General features: G+C 47.9%; 1 protein-coding gene across 18 annotated transcripts in view; it reads left to right on the top strand.

Moving 5' to 3' along the window:
* The window catches only part of LOC142584895 (uncharacterized), an 84936-nt gene that overhangs the window by 50875 nt on the left and 9675 nt on the right, over window positions 1-24386 (top strand). For 8 of the 18 annotated variants that reach the window (XR_012828959.1, XR_012828972.1, XR_012828969.1 and 5 more), the window contains 3 exons: window positions 2762-2886; window positions 15520-15578; window positions 19812-19843. Coding sequence is in view for 3 of the 18 variants with exons in the window: in XM_075695224.1 (XP_075551339.1) it covers window positions 2762-2886; window positions 15520-15578; window positions 19812-19898 (271 nt within the window). In the remaining 15 variants the exon portion in view is untranslated. Of the gene's footprint in view, window positions 1-2761; window positions 2887-15519; window positions 15579-19811; window positions 19936-22565; window positions 22854-23734; window positions 23841-24386 lie in introns of those variants that run through there. The other 10 variants (XR_012828965.1, XR_012828964.1, XR_012828962.1 and 7 more) reach the window with 6 other exon arrangements.

The following is a 24386-nucleotide window of genomic DNA, read 5'->3' as shown; positions in this document are numbered from 1 at the left end:
CGCCTGCCGCGGTTCCCAGTGGCTGTGGCGTTGCACTGCCGATGTCGGTGTCACGAATTCCATGCCGGCCGCGGTGCCCACGTTTTGGTGGAGGCGAAATGCAAAACGCTCATCTACTTTGAGCTACGTGCACGTCAAAGAACCACAGTTAATCAAAATTTGCTTTGTCAAGTATAAAATGATACGTGGTTTTGGCACATAAGACCCCGTAATCTAGTTTTTTTTTACGTTTGCAGATGACGGTAAGTGTTGTGTGCATATATATATATGTGTATGTATATATATATATATATATATATATATATATATATATATATATATATATATATATATATATATATATATATATATATATAAAGGGACAAGAAAAGAGCTGATTGGGTGAGGGAACAAACGCGAGTTAATGATATCTTAGTTGAAATCAAGGAAAAGAAATGGGGCATGGGCAGGACACGTAATAAGGAGGGAAGATAACCGATGGTCATAAGAGTTACAGAATGAATTCCAAGGGAAGGGAAGCGTAGCAGAGGGCGGCAGAAAGTTAGGTGGGCGGATGAGATTAAGAAGTTTGCAGGGACAACATGGCCACAATTAGTACATGACCGTGGTAGTTGGAGAAGTATGGGAGAGGCCTTTGCCCTGCAGTGGGCGTAACTAGGCTGCTGCTGATAATGATATATATATAATCGGGCCCCTCGGTTCATCATCCGTCCTGTATTTTAAAACCTAACGAGGGTCTCGAATCGCGGAACATTGATGCCTTCAGGTAGCATGTGTGGGTTTGTTGACCAATCGCCTTCACCCCAAAAGGTCACGTTCTCGTGACGCCTGCGGCAGAAAGGACGTTCCACGTCCGTCGCCAAGGTCGACAAGACTCTCGGGCCCTCGCGGTGGTGGCCTCGTAGCAAATGCATAACAGTCTAACATCAGTTATGCAATTGCGGGTGACTGCATTTACATACGCAGCATGGAAAGTATGTGTTCTTGAACGCATTAATGTAATTGCAAATGTTATAAAAATGCATGCACGTTTTCTGGCGTGACATTCTCAACTTCGCCGTAATACAGCTTTTGCAATCGTCTGCACATAGCGTTGGGCATTGCTAATGGCGTCGTCTTCGTTCTGCAGAAAAACTTGATCGTTACGCACTATAGCGGCCTGCAGTACTTCACGGAAGCGTCTTGTACTGGTGGGCAAGCCGCACGAGCACAGCCAGCCAATCTCATACAAAGTTATTTTTGTTTGAAATGTTTAGCGACCGTCGCCAGCACAAAACACTCTGGCGACCTAACTCGCTATAGATATTCAGCTGCTTATGTCAAACAACAAAGGTCGCCGCTTCTTGAGGCGATTCGGTGCAGACGTACGAGTTTGCGAACGTACACTGCACAACTTCGGCTAGTTGAATGTTATACCGTGTTCGACTCCAAGTTGTGCAGTGCACATTGACAAACTTCAAGGTCACTCATACGTCTGCACCGAACCGCCTCATGATACGGCGACCCTTGTTGTGCGACATTGGCTTACTGACACTGTTGTTCGGATCGTAACAAATCGCTACTAATATACCTGTATATGCATGGTAGTTCACTCTCGGGTACTTTTAAAGGGAGAAATTTGTGGAGGGGCAGGAGGTATTGAACTTTTTCTGTAAATAGGCGCCTGATTTGAGGTATTTCAACGGCTTAGCGTTGACAAGTAAAATGAGTTTACTTAGTACAATAAGTGCACTTTAGGCGCTACGGGCTCGGGGGAGCATATGCTGTTTCTTCAAATAAGCACCAAGGCAAGTACCGCTCGCAAAACAGGGATATATTGTCTGCACGAATATATATGCACTCCGCCCGTACGACGTAGCCGTGGCGTGAGCCATAGGTTGAGTCGGCGCCTTTGGCGGTAGTATTGGTGATGCCGCTGAAACACCCTGTGCAATGCTGGGCATCATTTTGAAACAATCCATTTAATTTTACTTCGCCAGCGTACACAAGCACAAAAGCTCGAAATTGTTTTCTTTTCTCTGTCCGCCCATTTTTTTGCGCCATGCTGCCGCGTTCTCATCATTAGGTCGCCATCCCATCCACAGGTCTCAACCTCGAGACAAAAGGAAAAATAGGGAGAAGAGGAAACCCCGGTGGTTTCATCTCAAAGCCCGGCGGCAATCCGCAGATGACAGGTGGACTCCGTAGCTAAAGCGCTGGAGCGCAGATTCGGTACTTGGCATGTGCGCTTAATTTTGCTTGCTAGGCAGTCTCTGGAGACAGTGGTATAGCGTCCTTACCTGCATTACGGAAGATCAGAGGTGCCGTAGTGTAGAAGGCAAGGACACCACTCTGTGCATCGCAGAGAAGACGGTTGTTCCGGAGCGGATGGCAGTGTCTGGAAGTGTCCGGAATTCTCACAAAGTTCAAAAAATTTGGTTCAGGCTTAAACCTCAGGTTTTATATGCCAAAACCACGATCAGATTATGAGGCAGGCCGTAGAGGAGAGTGGTTGGGGTGGATGCTGCGAAATATGTTGAACACCTGGAATTTTTTGGCGTGCATCGAACGTACGACACACGAGCGTTTTTTTTTTTTTGCATTTTGCTCTCATCAAAGTGCGGCCATTGCGGCCAAGACTTCCTCCGCAACCCAGAGCCCAGAAGCGACACGCCATAGCAAATGGGATACTAGGGTGGGTGCTTCATGCTTGAATTGAACGTGGTGTAAACAATTTTTTTTTTTCATGTTGGTGCACCATTTACTGTTGTCCTGCATGCAGGTTTCGAGCGAGTCTCATTGCGGAAAGTGGGCGCCTAGCTCAAGCGAACAGGGACGCCGCCCAAAGCCTACAGTTGGGTGCCGAATACTCCAGGTCCGAAGGGGATGAGGAGATAGCCAAGAAGGGTACGTTTGTCGTATCTATATAGGAACTGACTGGCGCGTGGAATCACTCGATGCCGCAGTACATGAGTGAGCAGTGCTGTCACTGAGTGCTGAAATACAAGGGTGCCAAGCAGCAAGACCAGAGTTTTTCATGGTTCGTAGTCACCGTGAGCTCTCGAGACGTCCTCATATGAATGAGCTGATGCATCCAGAGGTGAAATTAAATCCTCGGCACGCCTCCAATTACATTAGCCAGTCTAGACTAACTCTTAGGTTATCGTAACGTGGACGTTACTTCATGGGTGGCCTAAAAGTCACGTGGTCGAACCGTCCGTGCCTTCTTTCATTTATATATTGTTCCACCGAGTGCATTACCTGTGCAAGTAAGTCATTGAAAAGTATTTTATTACGTATTATTTGTTAGCAGTTACTCTATGGTAGTTTATAAACAATTAAAAATGTTCGATTTGTTCACAGACTGTGCTTAAATATAATTTGCTATTTAGTGCATTGTGCGTTGTACCGCGAGCGAATGGTAGACATAGAGATAATGTCCGTACAGGGAGACATGTCCGTGCCGCGTGCAGAAAGGGCTTGCACCGAGTGCGGAGATAGATATTGGCACAACCCCGGCATTGAGATATTGTGATATTCCGCTGTCGCGTCACGCTTGGTAGTCTTCCGTGTTTGAAACGAGGGAGCGAACCCGCCGTGGTTGCTTAGTGGTTATGGTGTTGGGCTGCTAAGAACGAGGTTGCGGGATCGAATCCCGGCCACGGCGGCCGCATTTCGATGGGGGCGAAATGCGAAAACGCCCGTTTACTTAGGTTTAGGGTGTACGTTAAGGAAATCCAGGTGTCCTAAATTTCCGGAGTCCCCCACTGCGGCGTGCCTCAAAGTGGATTTGCCACGTAAAACCCCATAAGTGAAACGAGGGAGCGCTCGCGTTCGACAGTTTTTTCTTTACTGTTTTGGTGCCTTCCGCGCTATCTTTGGCGAACACCTGAAGGTTGGCGACAAGGAAGAATGAATCTCCTGGGTGGCGGTAATGGCAAAAAAAAAATAATAAACGTGCTATAAGTAACTGCCTAAGAGGTAAAAACAAAATCGGCAAAGAAATGATTTGTGATAGACCCTTACTCTTCGAAGCGAGATTAGGATGCCTTGGAACGCGTACTGATAAAGTGAGGTACGAGCACAAAGAATGCGCGCGGTGAAACAATTGAAATGATGAAACATATTTTTTCTGGAATGTGAAGATATCTATCCAGCGGTCGGTTTAGGCTCCCCTGCACTCTTGGAAGACTTTGAGTTCAGCGCTAGCGGTGGGAAAGTAAACATCTCCGTTATAGGTTTTAGTAAGAGGGGGTGGCACCCACCGCCCCGTTCCAAAGGGAACTCTCGTAGCATCCATCCGTCCATCCGAGTGTGAGCTATTCGGGGATAACGCGCGAGCAGCAGCTCAAGCAGCACGCGTCATCCACGGTCAACAATGTCCGTGGATGGCTCACAGAAGAAAGCTTGGATTTCAATGTTTGGCGCGCAGACACGCATACAAGACGAATGAGACAGAGAACACAGACGCCCGCATTGTAGGTTCCCCCCCCCCCCCCCCCTCTTGTGTCCCTGTCTGCACGTTGAACTCCTAAAAAAACTAATGTGTTGGGAGCGTATAGTCGCACGTACTGGCGTAGGGGTCATATCTGTGCGTTCGTTTCTATTGTAATGTTCAATGAACAGTTATCACCTTGCTAGTAAATACCCTAGCGTTGAACAGTTTCCCGCATTTCGCGTTTCACTATATTGCACAAAGCCCGTGTGGAGAATTGGGCACTACGGGAGCGAGCAGCGAGCTCTTCGACGCCGCAGGACGACACCACAGACTGACGCCATTGTCAGGTAAATTAAGCAGCGAGTTTATCGTACTTGCGCTTGGGGCCGCGCTTCCAGTACTTGGCCGTGTCGGACTGGATATACCTAGAGCGTTCCACCTAGCGTCGTGACATGTTGCTCGCAAAACGACTATTTGGTCTAATTTGTTGCGGAATTCTCGAGACAACTGCGCAGTCGAGAGGTAAAGAGGAGGTGATTAGGTACAAAAAGTCGCAGTTTCGACCGAAAGCCGAAGCACCGATGGCTATAGCGAATTAGTAGATATGTATGTGAAGTAAGGGTAGTAGTTTTATCGGGCGTAAAAACTTCTAAAGATTCATTTACTAAATAAATTAACAATGGCATAATGCGTATGCACGACTGAACGAAGACATAGAAACAGACACACAGAGACAACGCTGTCTCTATGCGTCTTTTTCTTTCTACGTCCTCGTTTAGTCACGCTAACACATTCTACCATACATTCAAGCCAACTATCCCGCCAACGTGTTTTAACTAAACAAGCACGGGGTCACGCGTGCGTAGGTAAACATAAGCACATCTCGTTGGATGAGCGCGGAAACTAGCATTGGAAATGCTGGGGTGAGGAAGCGCGGCAGCATCAACTATTGAAACGACCTTCGTATGTCTCTTCGTTTCAACGCGAACGATACGTCGAAAGTACAACGCATACGAAGCTACGGGGCACTATGTGCACTCTGCAAACATCGAAGATCGCTGTGCAGATGAGGCGCGCGCCGGCGCGCACTTTCGCCACGTCGCTTATTGCTTTCAAGATGTGGCGGCGACATGGCGGTGCTGTAAGCAGCAGCCGCCCAGCCGCCTAAAATCCCTTGATAATTTCAAAGTACCGCCACTCTGCGAACTCTCCCGCCGCCGCGCGGCCTCCTCGCCTCTCCCAAACCTGGCAAGGCCATCAACACGGACAACCTTCGCCCCATCTCTCTCACCTCGTGTGTGGGCAAACTAATGGAGACGATGGTGCGTGACAGGTTGTCCGAGTTCATGGAAAATCAACACATGTTCGCAGACTCCATGATCGGATTTCGCCCGCACAGGTCCGCACAGGATGTTCTGCTACAGCTCATTCGCGACATCCTTGACCCGGTCGAATGCCCCCACAACGATAAGGTCGTACTCGCCTTAGACTTGAAGGGGGCCTTCGACAACGTTACTCACGAGGTAATACTCGCTCATCTTTCACAAGCCGGCTGCGGACGCAACGCGTTCAGATACATTCGGCAATTTTTGACAGATCGTGACTCCTACATTAAAATCCAGGACACTGAACACGGTCTCTTCCGACTTGGAACCAGAGGAACACCACAGGGTGCAGTGCTGTCTCCTCTCCTATTCAATCTGGCTATGATGCACCTGCCGGCCCAATTGGGTGCTGTCGCTGGTGTGCAGCATGCGCTGTATGCCGACGACATCACCCTGTGGGCCACGCACGGCTCACTAGGAGTTGAGGCCAACCTGCAACAAGCGGCGACCATAGTGGACCGTTATGCTCGCCACTGTGGCTTGCAATGCTCCTCTCAAAAGTCTGAATTTGTACACATACGCCCCTCACCAAAGTGTACAGCCAAAATTTAGGTCTTTCTGGAGACAAGACCAATTCCTGAACACACAGAAGTCCGAGTACTGGGGCTTTTCGTTGATCAACATAGACGGTCAAACACTACCCTGGCCCAGCTCCGTAAGGTGGGGGACCAGGTGGGTCGCATGGTCCGCCGGGTTTCCAACAAACGCAGGTGTTGCGGTGCAAAGACGCCTTGCGGCTGGCGCATGCATTCGTGACCAGTCGAATCTTATATTCGACTCCTTACCTCCACCTTCGGAAAAAAGACGAGGATGCACTCGAAGTCATCCTCCGCCAAATTAAGAGAGCCCTCGATCTCCCCGTGAACACCTCCAACCAGCGACTCCTGGGTCTAGGCATGGTGAACACGTTCCGGGAGCTCCGATAGGCTCACTTAACTAACAAATACACACGCCTCTCTAAGACACTGTCGGGTCGCCGCCTCCTTGCCCGACTACACATCCAGCACACCACCCTTATGGAAGAGCGAGTGCGACTCTTTTGAGTGGAGATGCGCCCTCCACGTACGCCCTCTTCCTAACATGACACGTGAGGACCATAATGGTTGGCGCCTGGCGCGGGCGGAAGCACTGGGCCGCCATTATGGGTCGAAACCCGGCACTTATTACGTGCACGCCTCCGGCCCCCACCATGGGGGATGGTACACGGCCGCAGTCGTCCACCAGTCCAAAACAGTTAACGGGCTTACATTTCGAGCCCGCGACATAACTCATGCGGAGGAGGTCGCCATTTCACTGGCTGCTTGCTACCCACTCTGATTGCAAAACAATTATCTCCGACTCGCGAGGGGCCTGTCGGAACGTCGAGCAAGGCTGGGCTCCGTACTTAGCCTACCGACTACTTCAAAGTTGCACCTACACCGGGGACCCTGCTCACCGGAACATAGTATGGGCTCCTGCTCATATAGGTCTCGAGGGGAATGAGGCAGTCGATGCCACCGCCCGCGCGCTCTCTCTCCGGGCTTCCTTTCTCGACCCCCTAGATCAGGATCTTGAATTCAATCCCGCGTATTCTTTTAAAGACATTGTCCTGCATTATCAATCTGGCCATAGCCTTTACCCTCGCCCGAGTAAAGGGCTATCTAAGACGGAGGAGCGACTTCTACTCCGTCTGTATACCAACACTCTGCTGTGCCCGGCAGCACTCGAACATTTTGATCGCTCTTTCACGGGCAGTTGTCCGCACTGTGCGGAGAAGTCTTCGGACATCTACCACATGGTGTGGGCCTGCCCATCTAACCCAGCTATTGGCCCTCACCCCAACCCCACTCGGGAGGACTGGGAGGCGACCTTCCTCGGCTGCTATGACCTGCAGGCCCAAGGGGCCTTGGTCGAGCGCGCCCGGGCAGCGGCCGACGCCACTGGGGTCCCGTACTATGGATTCCACCCAGTATTTTAAGGGCCGGGCCCTTAAGGACCAGCCCATGTGCGTGCCTCCATGTGCTTCTCGTCTGAGAGCAAAAAAAGTTTTTCACCACCACCACCTCCTCGCCTCCTCCTCGCCCCTTGTGCTTCCCTCCGCGGCAACCAGTTTCGCCCCGCTTTTCTGCACCACGATTGGTCTCCCTGCCGTTGCCCTTGGAAACGCAGGGATCTTGCATTTTGCCTCTTTGCTTTTTCTTTCGCTGTGTTTCCTGCTCTATGTGCTAGCCCTATGCCTTTCTGTTGGTTCATACAGCCTGTAGGTGGTTATGCCGTTTTTATGATACCACAAGGAAAGCTTGACGGCTTGCGCAGTAAGCAGTGGCCGCATAACATTGGCCGAAAACCCTTTGTTCAGACAGAGAACACCGTTGTTTGCGAGCTGAGGCATCTTAATGATCGTAGCAAAGTATCCCGTAATGTTGCATTTCTTTATTCTTCCGGCCTGCTCAACAGCGTCTTTGTTGCAGCAATTTGTACGTTGCAAAAAATGCAGTTGTCCTCAGTATGCTTTATATTCTGCGGCGGCTCACGGCTGCACATGCACTGTTGTTATTCAGTCGAAAACGCAGCGCTATTGATTCTGCGTTCCGCTGTTAACAATTATGTGCGAAGACACAGCCTCTCGATCGTACTTTTCGCGATTGTTTGGATCCGCTGCCTATTTTACTGAAAATTGAAATAGCGGCTTGTAGTGGATCTAGCTACTCCACATTGAGTTTTTAAAGATTTAAGCCGAAAGCCTTTAAATCGCTATGCCTGTAGGTGGCGTTGGGAACAGAAAATATCACGTGACATAAAGAAGGCCAGAGGCGACCCAAAGCATGTCCACTCCTGTATAAGCGAATGATTAGTCAAATAAACTAATGATTCATTATTGGTTGAATTGAGACGGATTAGAGTGTATTAGGGAGGATTAAAGTGCATGCACAAGGATTAAGGTGTATAACAGAGGATTAAGGGTGACGAAGGTGGATTAAGGCAGATTATGGTGGAATAAGGTGAATTAGGGTTGATGGAGTATTAAGACCGATTAGGGTGATTAGGGTACATGAACAATGATAGGGAGGATTAAGGCGGGTGCGGAGGAGGGTAGATTGAGGTAAACTACAGTTGATAAAGGAGGATTAAAGCCGATTATGATGGATTAAGGTTGATGGAGGTAGATTAGGGTATATTAAGGTCGATTAAGGTGTATTAAGCAGTATTGGATGAATTAAGGTGCATGAATGAGGATTAAGGTGGATGGAGGAGGATTAAGGTGGATCAAGGTGGATTAAGGTGAATTGGGCTTGATGTCGGAGTATTACAACCGATTAGAGGGGACTAGGGGAAATTAAGGAGGATTAAGGTGCATGAATAAGGATTATGGAGGATTATGGTGGATTAGGGTTGATGAAGGAGGATTAAGATTGTAAAGCCTACTGTAATAAACCTTAATCCAGCTCATCCGGCATCCACCTTATTCGGCAATGATCCTCCTTAATGTACCTTAATCCATCTTAATTCACCGTTGTCAGCCTCTTTCATCGACCTTAACCGTAATCGTCCTTAATCCGTCCGTGTCCTCCTTCATTCACCTTAATCCACGATAACTCTCCTTAATGCACCCTAATCCACCTTCATCGGCTTTGTTCCACCGTGATCCTCCTTAATGCACTTCCATCTTCCTTAACACACCCTAAGGCTCCTTGATTCACCTTAATTCATGATAATCGACCTTAATGCTCCTTCATTCGCCTTTATCCACGATGACTTACCTTAAACCACCCTAATCCACCTTCATGGATTTTAATCTACCGCGATCCTCCTCAATGCACCTTAATACTTTGTCTACCTCCATTCACTCTAATCCACCTTCATCGACTTCATTTTACCCTTAATTATCCCTAATACAACTTAATCCTCCTTGATAACCTGAATTAATCTTAATCAGATCACTAATCAATCATTGTTTTGTTAATCAGGTAATTAATTCATATACACGGCTGCACACGCTCTGGATCGCTTCCGGCTTTTTTCGATCACATGGTGTTTTCTGTAGCTCACAACGCGACCTTGGAAGAGAGATTTAAATCTTTGGCTTTATGAGCCACGCACAAAGATTCTGCCACATACAAACGGATGTGCCACGAGCAATACCAGATGAGACGCACAAAGCAAAGCATGTCGTCATGTATGTGGAATAAAAATTGTCTGGAGTATAGAAATCGCCTCAAAGCTTCTTATACATCAGTATAGCCCGTTCATACGGGTTTAAGAAAATACCAACTTCCTCATAAACGTGTCATTCAGCATTATCGATGCTGTTATCACCAATTCTCAAAATTTTCAACACCACTGGGGCGCGCAACTGGCCAAAATAGCACGCCTCCATAGAATGCTGCGGCCCGTCCACGGGAGCCCAGGAGAAAAAGCGTGCCGTGCGCAGCCGGCGGGCGAGGAAAATCGAGGAGGAAAGCGCCCCGACGAGGAGAGTGTCACTACTTTCAAATTATCAAGAGGTTTTACAGCCGCCGAAAAAGAACGCCACCCTCCCCTTCTCTAACCTCTCCCCGGGGCCGCGTTCCACCAGCGGTACCCTTGCACGCTTTCACTTATATGCGGAACCTCACGACGACTGCGACGCCGGCGGCAGGAGTGCGCCTGGAGTGTTCATTTAAAAAGCCGTCGCGTCATGTCGCCGCAGGCATCACTCCTGTTATCTGTATTATCACGATGGAAATGAACGATGAAACGTGATTAGTGTAGCGCGCCGCTTTAGGTACATGATTAGGTACAAACTGTGGCACATGCGCAGTTTGGTTACGAGTTCACCGCCTGCTCGCAAGTCCGCGATCGTCGCTCGCTATATCAGAATTATCAAATCAAGCCAAAGAAGGCAGTGCAAGCCTCTGCTTTTGTGCTGCGTTAGATTTTTTTACATGTCGCACAAGACAACGCTACACGGTTACTAACAGGTGAAGAAAGTTTGGTGTCCCAAAAGCAACACAGATTCAATTACTGGTTTAGGTGAGTGTAGAGATTAAGTGTCGCAAAGATCTACGGGTAAATGAAATCCTGCATTTGACGTCACATGACCGTGTTAGAAGTATTTTTAATTAATATTTGCGGTTTTACGTGCCAGAACCACTTTCTGATTATGAGGCACGCCGTAGTGGAGGACTCCGGAAATTTTGACCACCTGGGGTTCTTTAACGTGCACCTAAATCTAAGCACACGGGTGTTTTCGCATTTCGCCCCCATCGAAATGCGGCCGCCGAGGCCGGGATTCGATCCCGCGACCTCGTGCTCAGCAGCCCAACACCATAGCCACTGAGCAATCACGGCGGGTTGGAATTGTGAATGTGAGATATCTAAGACTGAAAAAAAAGAAAAAAGAAAGATCAGTACGTGGTCTTTTGCTCGCAGTGTTCATTGCACTAAAAGGAATGTTCAACGTGATACGTTCAGGAAAAGTAATTTATCGTCAGGCTGCAGCTATACCGAACCTACATCGCTAAGAAAATGCACTGTATTTCGGCCTTACTGTTTAGTAGATATCAGTTTGCTACGTAATAAATGTAGTTGATTGTGAAGGAGTTTCGAAAGCGTCAAGCACGTTTTATGGGCTTTCTCTTCCCTCTATGATTACCCTGTTGTTTCCCTATGATAAAAAGAATTTTATCTATAGCCAAATTTATTCTTTACGGTCACAGCTTGGGCCCCCTCGCAGCACCATGAGACTGGCGTTTCTTGATTGAGCCATCCGACAAGCGGATTCTGTTAAACGCGTGACGGATATACATGCGTTTTGTCACAAAAATACACATCAATGAAAAAAAAGCCATGCAATGCCTACTGCAAGTTTTAATACACATAGATACAATCTAGAGATCTTTTCATGACGAAAGGTCATTTGAGAAGATAAGGCATACCATATATACAAGCTACACAATATATAACAATTTCTGAGCACAAGGACTACAATTATAACCATATAGGAGTGTCTCTTCACAACGCAATCAAAGCATGCCTTGTGCCATTGTTTTCATTTATTATCCGGCGGCAGAGTAAAGTAGTATAGGCTAATAAATTGTCAGGCGCAGAAATAAACAACCATATTAGCAAATAAATAAATAAATAAATAAATAAATAAATAAATAAATAAGGCACAGCGCTATCTCAAACGCGCGAAAGGACACCAGAGCAAGTACGAACAGCGTAGATTATGTTAATGAGCATCTGATAAATTATACGACGAATATAAATTAATAAGGAAAATGAACAGCATAGACTGTGTAGATTTAGAAATAGCGTCTTTGCGTACCCAAAAGGTCTCACCCTTCTTGCGCTGATATGTACCCCATATTCGTTCCTTTGTATAACTTTTTTGCGCCGTTTTCCAAGCCAGCTGCTTTGTTGAAGCTTGCTTCACTTCCGTGAAGCTTCCCTCACTGCCTTCTCGCCTCGTACTAGCCCGTGACTTTTGCCAGCTGTATACCTCGTGCATACCTTCCTCTAGGAGGCGCCCTGGTACAGAACGCGCCAGTGGCATACGATAGCTCCCAACTTCTTTATTTTATGAAGACTTATCGCCACACGACGTTCATGAAGGCGTACCCCTCCACTAGAACGCGGGTTAACAATTTTCCGAATCAGTCAATTACGCCGAATAAGCCGGTTAAGCGCGCGTTTACTCCTAGTTTGTAGCGACTGCGCTTGGCCGTCTGTGCGGCTCAGGAGTACTATGCATGCGGAGGTGGCGCGCTTTATTTTGGAGGTAATCTGCGGTGGGGGTTCAAGCTTTGCGTGTGCCGTCTCCCCCAGCGCCTGGTGCGATGTTTGAGTTAGTGCTTCTACGGTAGAAAATACGCGTCCTTCTCAGCTTCGCACGTGTTCTGGCGAAGTACCGATGAGCGATGTGCTCGCTGTTGGCTCTGTCGTTGGGGCTCTCGCCGTGTTCGTAGCCGGTGCACAGTGCGGCGTCCGCAGCCGCGGTTTATAGAGGCGAGCTCGACACCTGTTTTGCGTTTCTCGTTTTATTGCTCGTTATCGCCGGGTTGTTTCTTGGTAAGTCCAAAAGCCATGCGAATGAGTGACTTGTACGTCGTGGATGGCTGCTTGAGGCACATTATCTTCCCAAGCGTCCAATATTCGGGTTAGGTAGAGGTCACGTGGTCAAAAACGCGTGCTTTGGAAGGAGAGCGCGCGTCTTCTCCTCTACCCCTGGCGTAGCTGCGAGTGACTTGCGCGGTTGACTGTTACGCGGCCCCCGGGCCGAATTTAATTATTTGTAATCGCTGGTGGCTGCAATGATGAACGGCGACCAGGGATGGCCGCTAACTTCATGTTGCGCTGAATTTCGAGCCTATAGTCTTGCTGATCACGTAGTCTGAGTGGCAATTGGAGATTTCGCTGACGAAGACCGTCTTATAGGGGACATAAAAATAGGCAGGTGGTGATTACGACTCTAATCTGGCCAGTCGCAGTGCATCGCACGGCTGTACCACCGTTCTTCTCCACCGCCGTCGTTGTGACAGCGAGGGCTTCTGATCATCCGGTATATCTCCGCTGACCATCGCGACTGGGACGTTGGGCTGCCATTCGTTACTTTCGCCTATAATTCGTCTCACTATGATACCGCAGGCTTCTTTCCATTCTTCCTCTTGTTTGGCCGCGACCCTACGCTACCTTTTGACACTGTTCTGCCTGCTAGTCTGAATTCCACATCCATGTACGCCCGTGAAGCCATACTAAAAGCACAAGAAGCACGCCATATTGCCCGACATCGACTTGTGGAGTCGCATGACAATCAGCGACGCTTATATGACGCCCGCCATTGTCAGGTCCATTACACACCGTGCGCCCTGGTTCTCCCCACTCCGGCCCTTACCGTGTCTTGCGTCAAGTAACTGACGTCACGTACGAAATCGCCCCTCTTGAACCAACCGTGGCTCAGCAACGCTCCGACGTGGTCCACGTCGCGCGTCTTAAGTTGGCACTCGCCCGCCTCCTAACCAGCACCGAGCCGGTGTTTCAGCCGCGGGGGGTCATGTGACACGCTGATGAAGATGTTTTAATCCTGGTCGGAAGAAGACGATGCGCTGGACTTCGTGCGCTGTCTACCCTGCTGTCAGCTGCGGCAACTATTGTAAATATGTTGTAAATATACGTCTGACTGTTTTTAACCCAGTAACGATATTTACAAGTTTACCTGGTCTGACCATCACACTATGCTTGTTATTTTAATTAGTAAGTGAATATTTACAGCTTATATGGCCGATATAACGTATAGAGTCGTGTAAGGGCCGCACCTTTTTGTCGCTGTTTTCAAGAGCCTTACATGGGACCTCGCCATGAAATACGCCTATGAAATAAGCTGTAAACCACAGAGATTACCTCCTCTCGCCATCTAGTAGCGGCACGCGAAAGTGCTCTGGGCGCGAACATTCCCCCTTGAGCGTGATCGGAATCGTTGCACCGAATACGATTGCTTCTCAGTTGGATTCTTTAAAAAATATTGGCTGTCAAGTTGGGGGTACTGCCCTTACGCGGGTGCGGCTTTTAAACGGATTTATACGGTAAGAATTTTCCCTCGTGGAATGGCTTGACTATCAATAATACTGCTTTGCCTTTCCGGCGAAACTGCAACCTGTTTTCCTTTTCTTCTCTTTTTTTTTTTGCCGCTAGTCCGGGTATAAGCGCAGCTGCGCCTGATTCCTCTTGAATCTGGTTTGTAGTGAATCTGCTTTAGGCTCATTTTGATTACTGAGTGAAATTTATATATATTTATGATATTTGCATGCAACTGGCAATGTTTCCATCTAAGAAATGTTATAAGATATTAGAATAGCGTTTCTTTTAGTCGTTAGTATTCTGGATTGGAAAGAGAAGCTATACCGAAACACATATCGTTCATGTGCATCTTGCACGCCATTGATTAAAGTCTGCAGCCATCGTCGTGCTTCTAATGCGCTTATCCTGGTATTCTCAGAATTTGCAGAAATAAAGTAAAAGTAGGACTTGAAAGATGTGCACGTCGTCACGGGCAATGATGCAGTAATCATTTAGTCACAATGAAAAAGTAGAGGCAACTCAAAAGAAACCTCAAATGATGTGGGTAACGGAACTCTGATAATAACACTCTAGGGAGTGGGTAGGCGTCGGAATCGCAAGGGCGGGGCCTTACCTCCCCGCCCTCCCTCCCTCCGTCCTCCCTCCCCCACCTCGGGGGGCCCCGGAGCCGCCGTTGTCGGCGCCTATATGGTGACAAGTCGCACAGACAGAGGTGAAGTTTCGGGTAAAATGAATATTTTATTGTGATTACACTTCATGCAAATAAACCGAGTTTTGCAACACACGACGACTTCGCTGAAGTCAGTACCATATGTTACTGGGATGCTTATATGCAGCGTTCCGTTGGCATTGGTGAAGAAAATGCATAGTTTCTTTGTTTCTCGTAGTGTCTTTAAGCAATAATTATTTGTGGACGTGCCTTAATTTTGGGATTCAGTTCACTATAAAAAAACAGCGCTGTCTTGTGTGAACTGAAGTTATATTAATTTTAAGTTGCACCGCAATTAGGAAGTTAAGCATCGTAGGGTCACCTCGACTTCGTTTGAAAGGAGTGTGCCGCGCGTTCGAACTCCAGGCGTTTAGTTACGCTTAGTGGACACAATTGTCCGCATGCCCTGGTAATTGGTCACTTCTACACTGCTGCATTTTTTTCTTCTTTTGCTCTGTTGTGACCTGCAGGCGGAGCCGGGGGAGGGACCGGCAAGATTGAAACGAACAGCCATGCCTTGCCGAGAACCGTAAGCCGTTCAATTGAATTCTGGAGTTTTAAGTGCCAAACCCACGATGAGGCATGCTGTAGTGTGGGACCCCGGATCAACTTAGACCAACCACTATAGGGGATCTTTAACGTGGCCCCAATCCACGGGAAACGGGCGTCTTTCTTTAGCATTTTGCCCCCATCGAAATGCGGCCGCCGCGACAGGGATTTGATCTCACGACCTCGCGCTTATGTGCAGAAGCGCCACACCGTATAGCCGTTAAGACCGCGTGACGGGTGCGCAAGTTGTTCGTGGCCACCTTTGAAATTACCTGCCCATGCTGGCTTCGGCTGACCGACGCCTCCTCTAACTACATGCCCGGGAACGTGAGCCGCAAACGCGCTGCCACTGCCTCCTCTTCTCTCCTCCTTTTGGGCCGGCGTAAAGATCGAAGGATGGACGCAGTCAGCGTCCCCTTAGGAACAGGACGGCAGGTTGCACCAAGAAGCTCTTATTATTACAGTGCGTAATACCCTACCTATCTTGAAAAAGAAAATAAGAAAAAAATATACAACGATGAATCCCCGTAACCAAAGTTTTTGAGCCCTTGTTGTGAACTTTGTTTTTGTACAGCTCCGTTTTTTTTTGTTGTTTCCCTACTTCTCTTCATCAGTGTTCCAATCGCCTCTTACTAATATATATTGGCGAAATATTTACCCTCCCCCTACTCTCGCTGAGCCCAAGGGCTTCAAGGAGGCCAGAAGTGTCTGAATCGACCGCTGAGCACATATCTTTATATTCTAATAAAACGTGCTCCATTTTTTCCCTAGATTTAACGCTGCAAGCACACGCTTCTTCTTCATTGCTGTATCTCTCTTTATAAATGCGTGTTATAAGGCGTCCTGTCCTCGCTTCGAAAAGTAATCAGCTTCCTTTTGTGTGAACAAAAATCGTTTCTTTCCTGATTTCGTTTCTTCCTCCTAATTACAGTTACTCATAGCAGGTTTCTTTTGCATTGCTACCACCCATGAGATTATCTGATAGGCGGACAATCTGATTTTCGGCTTGAGGTTCTTTGTTGCCATGTTGCTCACCATGCTGGTCGCAGCATACATGATGATAAGCTTCCTAGTTCTTTTCCTCTAATGTGGGGCCGGTAGGCAGCGCCTCTCGCGGCGGCCGATTGTAAACAGCCGCCCCGACGTAGCGCTTGCAATCTCACAAGCCATGCCTGCCGCTGGTCACGTGGTCACGTGGATATGGGGGGGGGGAGGGCGTGGTGATGAGCGCTGTTGGGGGTGAGCTCCACCACTGGAAAAGGTGGCGCCACCGTCGGCGTGACGTGGCATGAGGGCTCACTTGGACACAGTGGCCGCGTCGGCTGCTTCGGAAGCGCCGAAGCGAGCTGCAAAAAGTCCCACCTGCGCTGCGGTTCTGATTAAATGGTAAGGCTTTTCCGCCTTGGGTGTTTGCTTGACAACATTTGAAAGCACTATAATAGTAGGTAGCGGCTGCCTTTAGAGGCGTGCAGCATGGTGGGCTAGTGCTCGGTGCCGCAGTGCCGGACGTACGCAGCGGAGCCCGGTGTCAGCCTTATTAACACGTAGCCGCAGGACGAGAAGCTCCGTGAAGCTTGGCTTGCGAAACTTAGAACCGGCAGACAGCCATCGGCTACAACTCGGGTATGCAGCAAGCACATACGCGAGGAATATTTCTGCTACCGCGCCGGGACTGCGATGTTCGGTGAGTAGCAGTATACGCGCACTGAGATGTTCGCCCGAGTTCACTGCCCGGCTAATGTCACGACGGTTCGGTCTGTAAACTTGTTGATGCTAGTAAGCTCACTGGAATGGAAAGGGAGTGGTAAGAAGCACATTATATAAAGGCATGGCATATGGTCATGTTTCGTGTGGTCATATGGTCATATGGTTATGCATTGGACTACAAAAAAAAAAACAGCGCGAAATCGCCAGCTGACTGCATACAGTGCGACGCAACTTTAGAAATAATATTGAAACTTCCAAGAATTCCAAGAACTTCCAAGAACGCGTAGGAGTCCGTTGTTAAAATGAAATTGTCTTTGAACAGCACTGATAACGTCCACGCAACAATGGTTGCTTGTGGACTATTCAATGCTCATATGTGCTGCGGCCTAAAGCTCTCAGCACGGTGCGTAAACGCGCTCAGTGAAGGCGAAACATTGTGCGCGACCATGCAGGCAGACGCGCAGTCGGTCGCCGCGAACCCGTGCTATCGCTGCATGCATTGAGGCATTGTTCTGTTATGCGCCATTTGAATATATAGACCGCCCACTATAAGAACTTATCTCACATAGTTTGCGCTCAGCGACTGCTGACCTTTCATGCAAGAAGCCGATTCGGGAGACTACATCGGGGCGACCGCGCGCAGTAGCTTTCACTGCACGTAATAGATAGCGTCTGTAAACGATTCTGGGCTTTGTCTTCCCAATATAATTATTTCGACAGAAATAAAGTTACCTCGTTTTGAGAGTGCTTACAGAAATGCACAGGAGGGCTGCCGCGCTATGTTTTTATTAAGCGCCGTAAGCCAAACCTATGAGGAGCGCGTCACGTGATCGCTCATACTACTACGCAAGGGAGGCGCTTCCGACAGATGGCGACTCCGTAAGCCCTCGCCCCCAATACCGCCGCGCCTCCTCCGAACGCACGGCACTGCAGGCCGTCTTCTATGGTAAAGCAAGCGACGTTCGCGGTGAAGATGCTGGCCTGACGTCACAGGTTTCTCAAAGGTGGTCATGACAAGTCTTCTTGGTCAGCCATATTGAATTGGAACAACGACGAGTAGCGCATGTGAACGCTTTTCGAACTTTGACTAATAAATGTCAGTGACATGTGACTTGTTGAACGTGGGTTACGCGCCAGCGTATGCATGCCGCGAAGACGGACAGCGAGCACTGTGGCGTCGAAGCAAAGAGGGAAAGGGCGCGACCGCGTTCGCCATATTGATCTCGACGATGGAACGCCTGGTGTGCGACAGGAAAGCGCATATTAAAGCGATAGGTTTTTGGGCCCTGTGTCGCACGAAACCCGGCTCCAGCGTCCGGCGACGACCGTCTTGCGAGAAAAAAATTCCGAACCACGCATACCTTGCAGTACATTCCATGTAGCGCCAGGAATTACTCGATGAATTGAATTTCTCGAGATAGAATGTGCCAGAAAAATTGTAAATTAGGACTTACACACAACCCTACAGAAATGAGCGTCGCATTGCAGTTTGAATATAGCAGAAAACATAATTCTGTTACGTGGAAACACTCTTTTTCCAGTGTCGTCAAATCATTAATCTACACGGTAGCAATGTTTCGACAATACTTGACTTCTTTTGAGTTATCATGACGAAGACAAATTCACTAGTCAGAACGCTGACTATCGCATCATTCCTTGTTCCACCAATGCTATTCACTTTGTTCTTCAAGAAGCTCACAGTTGCCATCACTGCAGAATAACGACTTTCCGGGTTTTGCCGACGTAATTAAATTCAAGCTTCGTCTTCAAGAGCGGAACGCGAGAGCATTCAAAGATCCCTGACTTGCTTTTCACGCTTCCCGGAAACTGTGTCATATGAAACCGTAATGCCTACCGGCAAACGCAGTCGGCGAATGCACGAAGGCGAGCTCTCTTGTAGAAACGCGGCCTCTTGCGTGGGCCGAGCATGCGCAGATGCGAGTGCCATTTGGATGTTGTTGCAAGGAATCGGGTGCGCCACTGTATGAATGGTAGAAACACTAATAATTCAGTCTTTGAGTTTCCGCGTAACATAATTGTTTTCTCTCATATTCAAATTACAATGCGACGTTATCATGTCTATAGGTTGTGTATAAGTCGTACTTAACGACTTATACACGGACAGCCTGCGGGGTTGGGTATGCATGGTTCGCAATGATTTTTGGCTCACACGACGGTCGTCGACGGTAGGCCGGACGCCAACGCTGGATTTTCTGCGACACGGGTACTTTGCTATCTCGTTAAAATGAAGGTATGTAAACTGCATAGTACCGACCACGAAACCTGGTATATCTAATCTGGAATTTATGTGACAATATCTTATCACAACCATTTTTTTGCAAACGTTGTAGGTCGGAGATATACGCAGTGCATTGGGAAATTGGGAATACTGCATCTTACGGCTTAGATGTTGACTGGCGTCTTCCGCGTGTATATATGATGAAGCGATATGCAGATTATGAGTTCGAAAGTTTCTGAATATGATGTTCGATTTTCACGCTTTAAGAAGCGGATCAGCCCGGCCTTGGCAAGATGGATGCGAACAGCGCCGGTCGGTACCATGAAATCGGGCCGGTGCAGCACCCAGCTTTAGACACAGAACGGGACAGGACGCAAGCCCTGCAGGAGCCGTGAGTTTCACTTGTCCGTTTTAGGAATGTGTCTGTTATGATCGGGTATGCGTGACGTGACAGGCCGATAACGTACTGCACGGCGTTATAGCTTCGCTGTGGCGGCCCTCGCATTTGTGAGCATTTCTTACACAGGCAGCTCCGATTCCCATTGAGGCCGTTTAGCATTGAACATTCCGAGCGCGAAACTTCACTAAGGAATATAAGTTGGGATCAAGCTTGCATGACAGTTACCGCGTAGCGTGTTTCTCTACTCAAATCGCATCGAGTACCTCTGGGGTGCTATACATAAAGGTATCAGATTGTACCCTCAAGTAATATCCATATTATGGGCCCTATTTCTTAAACAACTTAAATTATGTGTCATACTTCTTTCTTCCAGGACACCGAGAAAACATGCGTGTAACGCTTGAATACCACTTTCTAGCTCTGAAATAATTTACTGGAAATGCCATAATTACAGGGTTTTACGTGCAAAAACCATGATCTGGTTATCAGCAGGAACGCCGTACTGGGGGACTCCGGAAATTTCGACCACCTGGGGTCCCTTAACGTGCGCCTACATCTAAGTAACGGGTGTTTCCGCATTTCACCCCCATCAAAATGAGGCCGCCGTGGCAGGGATTCGATCTTGCGACCTTGTGTTAGCAACCCGACACCAAAGCCACTAAGCAACCACGGCGGATATGCCATAATTCAGACACAAAGAAAAGCAATTTGCATCGGCATCAGCATTCCCTTCGTGTCAACCTTTCGGGAAGCGGGTAGCACTTTTCTTTCCTCTCACAATTGTCAGGCATTGTATGTGGCTCGTAAAGCAAATGTGTAACACTTTGCAGCGCCGAAATTTTATAATTTACTGCGAAGGTCGTAATTAACAGACGCTCTTCGAGTTAAACCAGCAATAAGCCTGCAAAATATAAACGAGTGTTTGAGGAGAACAGAGCTTTGTATAATGCGTGAGAATTAAGGGAAAACGAATATTCGGCTTTTAATGGCAATGTCATTATCCCAACGAGTTTATTGAACAACGATCACTCTTAACGTGCCCCCATTTTCATCAAATATGAAATTGGATTCGACATTGAGTTACCCCATGGGGCTCGGAAACGTTATGACGGCTGTATAACGATGTGGGCCACTTACAGAGCATTTAGGAGAAGCTTCACAATTAACCCAACGCGAAAACTTTGCATGCACCTAAACCATAATGTGCACTTGGCGAAAGACTATCTGTATGATTGCGTTCAAGCTTACTTGTACGCAGCGGTGATTAGTGAGTTTATCGCACACATCAAGGTGGTCCTGCACTAAGTCGAGCATGCTCGAATCTGCCAGTGTGTCACATGCAGTGCAGTGCGCGACTGAAGACAAGCACGAAAACCCGCCGCGGTTAAACAACACGGAAATAATACTGCTCCTTAAGAACAACACAAGCCGAGGACGAGCTGTGAAAAGCTTGCTCACTTCAACCTGGGATAAAGGGAAGAGGATCTTGTGTGAGACCAAGTCGGCGGGGAAGGCGAATGGAACCTCACGGCTCCGTACAAACTCAAAATGCGTGTGGCAATCCCTTTGATGTCCAGCGTTTAAAACAGAATAAAATAAACGCACAACCACTAGCCTTGACTAGTTTCATATACGATGGCTGGTGCCGTGAAATGGGAATCTGTTTGAAGAACGTACATTCAGAAGCGAGTGACGACAGCAGCCTCCTTTAGTATGTCCACTATAGGCAGGTCAACGTGGCTCAGCGGGTCGTATATCGGCCCGGTGATTGTACACTCTTATGTAGCCTTATGTAGTAGATATCTTGCGGCAAGATCGCAGTACTAGAATTAAGCAGTGCTGAGTCGCAGAACCGATTCACTAGGATTTCCTTGTGCCCAATATTTGCGCGTGTGCCAGACCCACTGTCAGAAGTGTTACGCAGTCGTACTTACAAGTCCCCAATAGCAGCAAAAGCGTTTCGTGGCGTTCCTTTTAGCTATCACAGAGAGTGAGTTTCAACGATTGTGCTTTCGAACATTCGCTGCAATCAGTCGCATTCTGCGTCACAGGGAACGTTTTGAGGAGGAAGATAGTAAAAATCAGACTGGCAAATTCTCCAGCATAGGGCATATACACATAGCTAAAATACGGAACGGTATACGGAAAGAGCCCTGCATAGTAATGCGGGGCTCTTTCCAAAGGACAAAAACGAAAAGAGTTTATACGATTGTGAGGATAATGCCGCCTATGAAACGTTTACGCAGGGATAGAGCGTTCGGTGGCTGTGTAAACCGGGCCATACGTGGCCGAATGCAGCATTCAACGCCACAACTGAGTTGCGATGTTCCTATTGGACGGATTTTTCACCACTGAGAGGATGGCTGAAAGCTACTGAACAGGATTGACAGCTTATAAATATTACGTGTCGCAAATACCAAAATGCCTAATTAACAGTCTGCTATTGTTATTTTTATGTGTGTGTGGTTCATCGCGCAAACTGGAATTTATGCATCTAATTAACTCGGTTCATTGGTGTTTTCTGAGTCGTAACAATCAGTGAGCAGCTGTGTCTTTGATGATAAAATGACTGAGTTTTAAGTAATAGTAATTAAATGTTATTCGCATTTCGTACTTTGCAGAAAAGCCAGTCGAAGTGGATCTGCGAGACCGGGCAGCTCGGGAGCGAACAGCAGGCAAGGCCCGCAGAAACGGGCGCCTGAAGACCACAGCCTTCCGTCTACCTTCCGCGAGGGTGAATGCCATCGCAGATGGTAGACGCGGTCTGGGTGAAACCGAAGCGAACAGTGGTTGTGTCTGAAGCAGCGCGCGGATCCCGAAGTCTGGCTGTGCACGGGTTAGTGGAAGTCACGCCTGCCGATAACAGTATATGCTTATCTTGGTCACCCTGGAACTTCTTCGATGTTATGGTACGAGAGCCATGCTGTTGCTGTGTCCCGTAAAACCGTGTCGGTGAACTGCCTGGATGTTTGTCTTTTTTCTTCATCAGATTGCGTATGCACCTCATGTCTACTCTTTTTTTTTTCTCGTCACTATCACCCTTTGTTACTCGAAACGAATGGCAGGTCGGAATAATAAGGTTACGCTGGCTCGATATCATTAAAGTACTGTAGAAATAAAGCATTTCTCTAATAGTCGAACTGTAATGGACATGACGCAGGTAAGATATCTCATCATAGAGTATGTGCAGTATAGTTTATGCCAGCCAGCATTTCATAAACAATAATTATGGGGTTTATTCTTGAGAAACTGCACAGATGATTATCAAGGAAGGCAAAATCGTAGAATCAGCCCATGTGCGTGAATCTTGCGGAAAATTTCGAAGGATTGAAAGCTACACGAAATGTCCCGCTGACATTACCATCTGCGTCAATACTCGTCGATTATTTAATGGTCTAGTTTCGTCTCCGAAAGCAGGACAGGATCAACAAGGTGTTGGGGTTAGTCGGCAGTTGAAGGTTCGCAGAATTGAAAAACGATACAACATTCGAATAATATTATTTTTCATGTGAAGAAGTACCTACAGAGTGGATTGATTTTTGCCTCTGACGTCAGATGGCCACGTCGGTTGCGTTCCGATGCGGGGAAAGGTGATTCCGTTGTAATCTCTTTAGCTCACTCAAAGAAAAGAGAATATGGCGTAAGCTTGCAGTATTTTGTCTGTTAAAGCAATTTTATGTGCCGTGAACCTGTAGTGTTACCATATCTCCACGGCTGATTTCCAGGGCTTTGTGTTCCGCAAACAGCTAACTCCTTATTTATTAGGTTTTTATTGCTCTTCTGTCTGCAGACATGTGCATCAAGGCCGTCGGGAAGGCCAGCAACACGTGAGCGAGCAGCGGATACGCTGGAAGCGCTTGCCAAGTGTCATTGCCGGAAAGAGGGCGCGGTGTAACGTAAGTAACGGTGATCTTCACGGTGCTTTCCTTGGAATTAGACACCATAGTGCTTCCATTGCTCGGTTTCGCTGGGGCTGACATAGTGACGTCCCACATGTTTTGTTACAGCTTGTTATCTGAGCTTTGAAGGGGCCATGGCAGCGAGCTTGAATTATGCATTCCATGTTACATCACACGCATCCACAGAAAGCTGACAAAAATCTGAACGCATTCAGTGCGATAGAGAACTTGTATTTCAATTTTCTCAAGTCGGAGTTCAGCCGTACAGCAGACTGGGAAACACTGAGTGGGAGGAAAGGAATTATAATGCCGAGAACTTCTCTTTCGAGCAGCAAAAGCCAATTTCAAAGGCCATGCTGTACGCCACTTCGAATGACAGCTACCACCATTTTGGCATAGTTGGTGACGCCGGCAATTCTGGAACATGGCTATGTCGTCGGCTTTGAAACAGTTTGAGACCACACGAGACGTACCCTTTCGCACGCTCCGGCACACAATTCTGTAGCAAGGGCGTCGCCGTTCACTTGTGCCTATAACTCGTTC

The sequence above is a fragment of the Dermacentor variabilis genome, chromosome 6 (genome assembly GCF_050947875.1).
Source record: "Dermacentor variabilis isolate Ectoservices chromosome 6, ASM5094787v1, whole genome shotgun sequence".
NCBI lineage: Eukaryota > Metazoa > Arthropoda > Arachnida > Ixodida > Ixodidae > Dermacentor > Dermacentor variabilis.
This window is presented reverse-complemented; position numbering and strand designations above follow the sequence as displayed.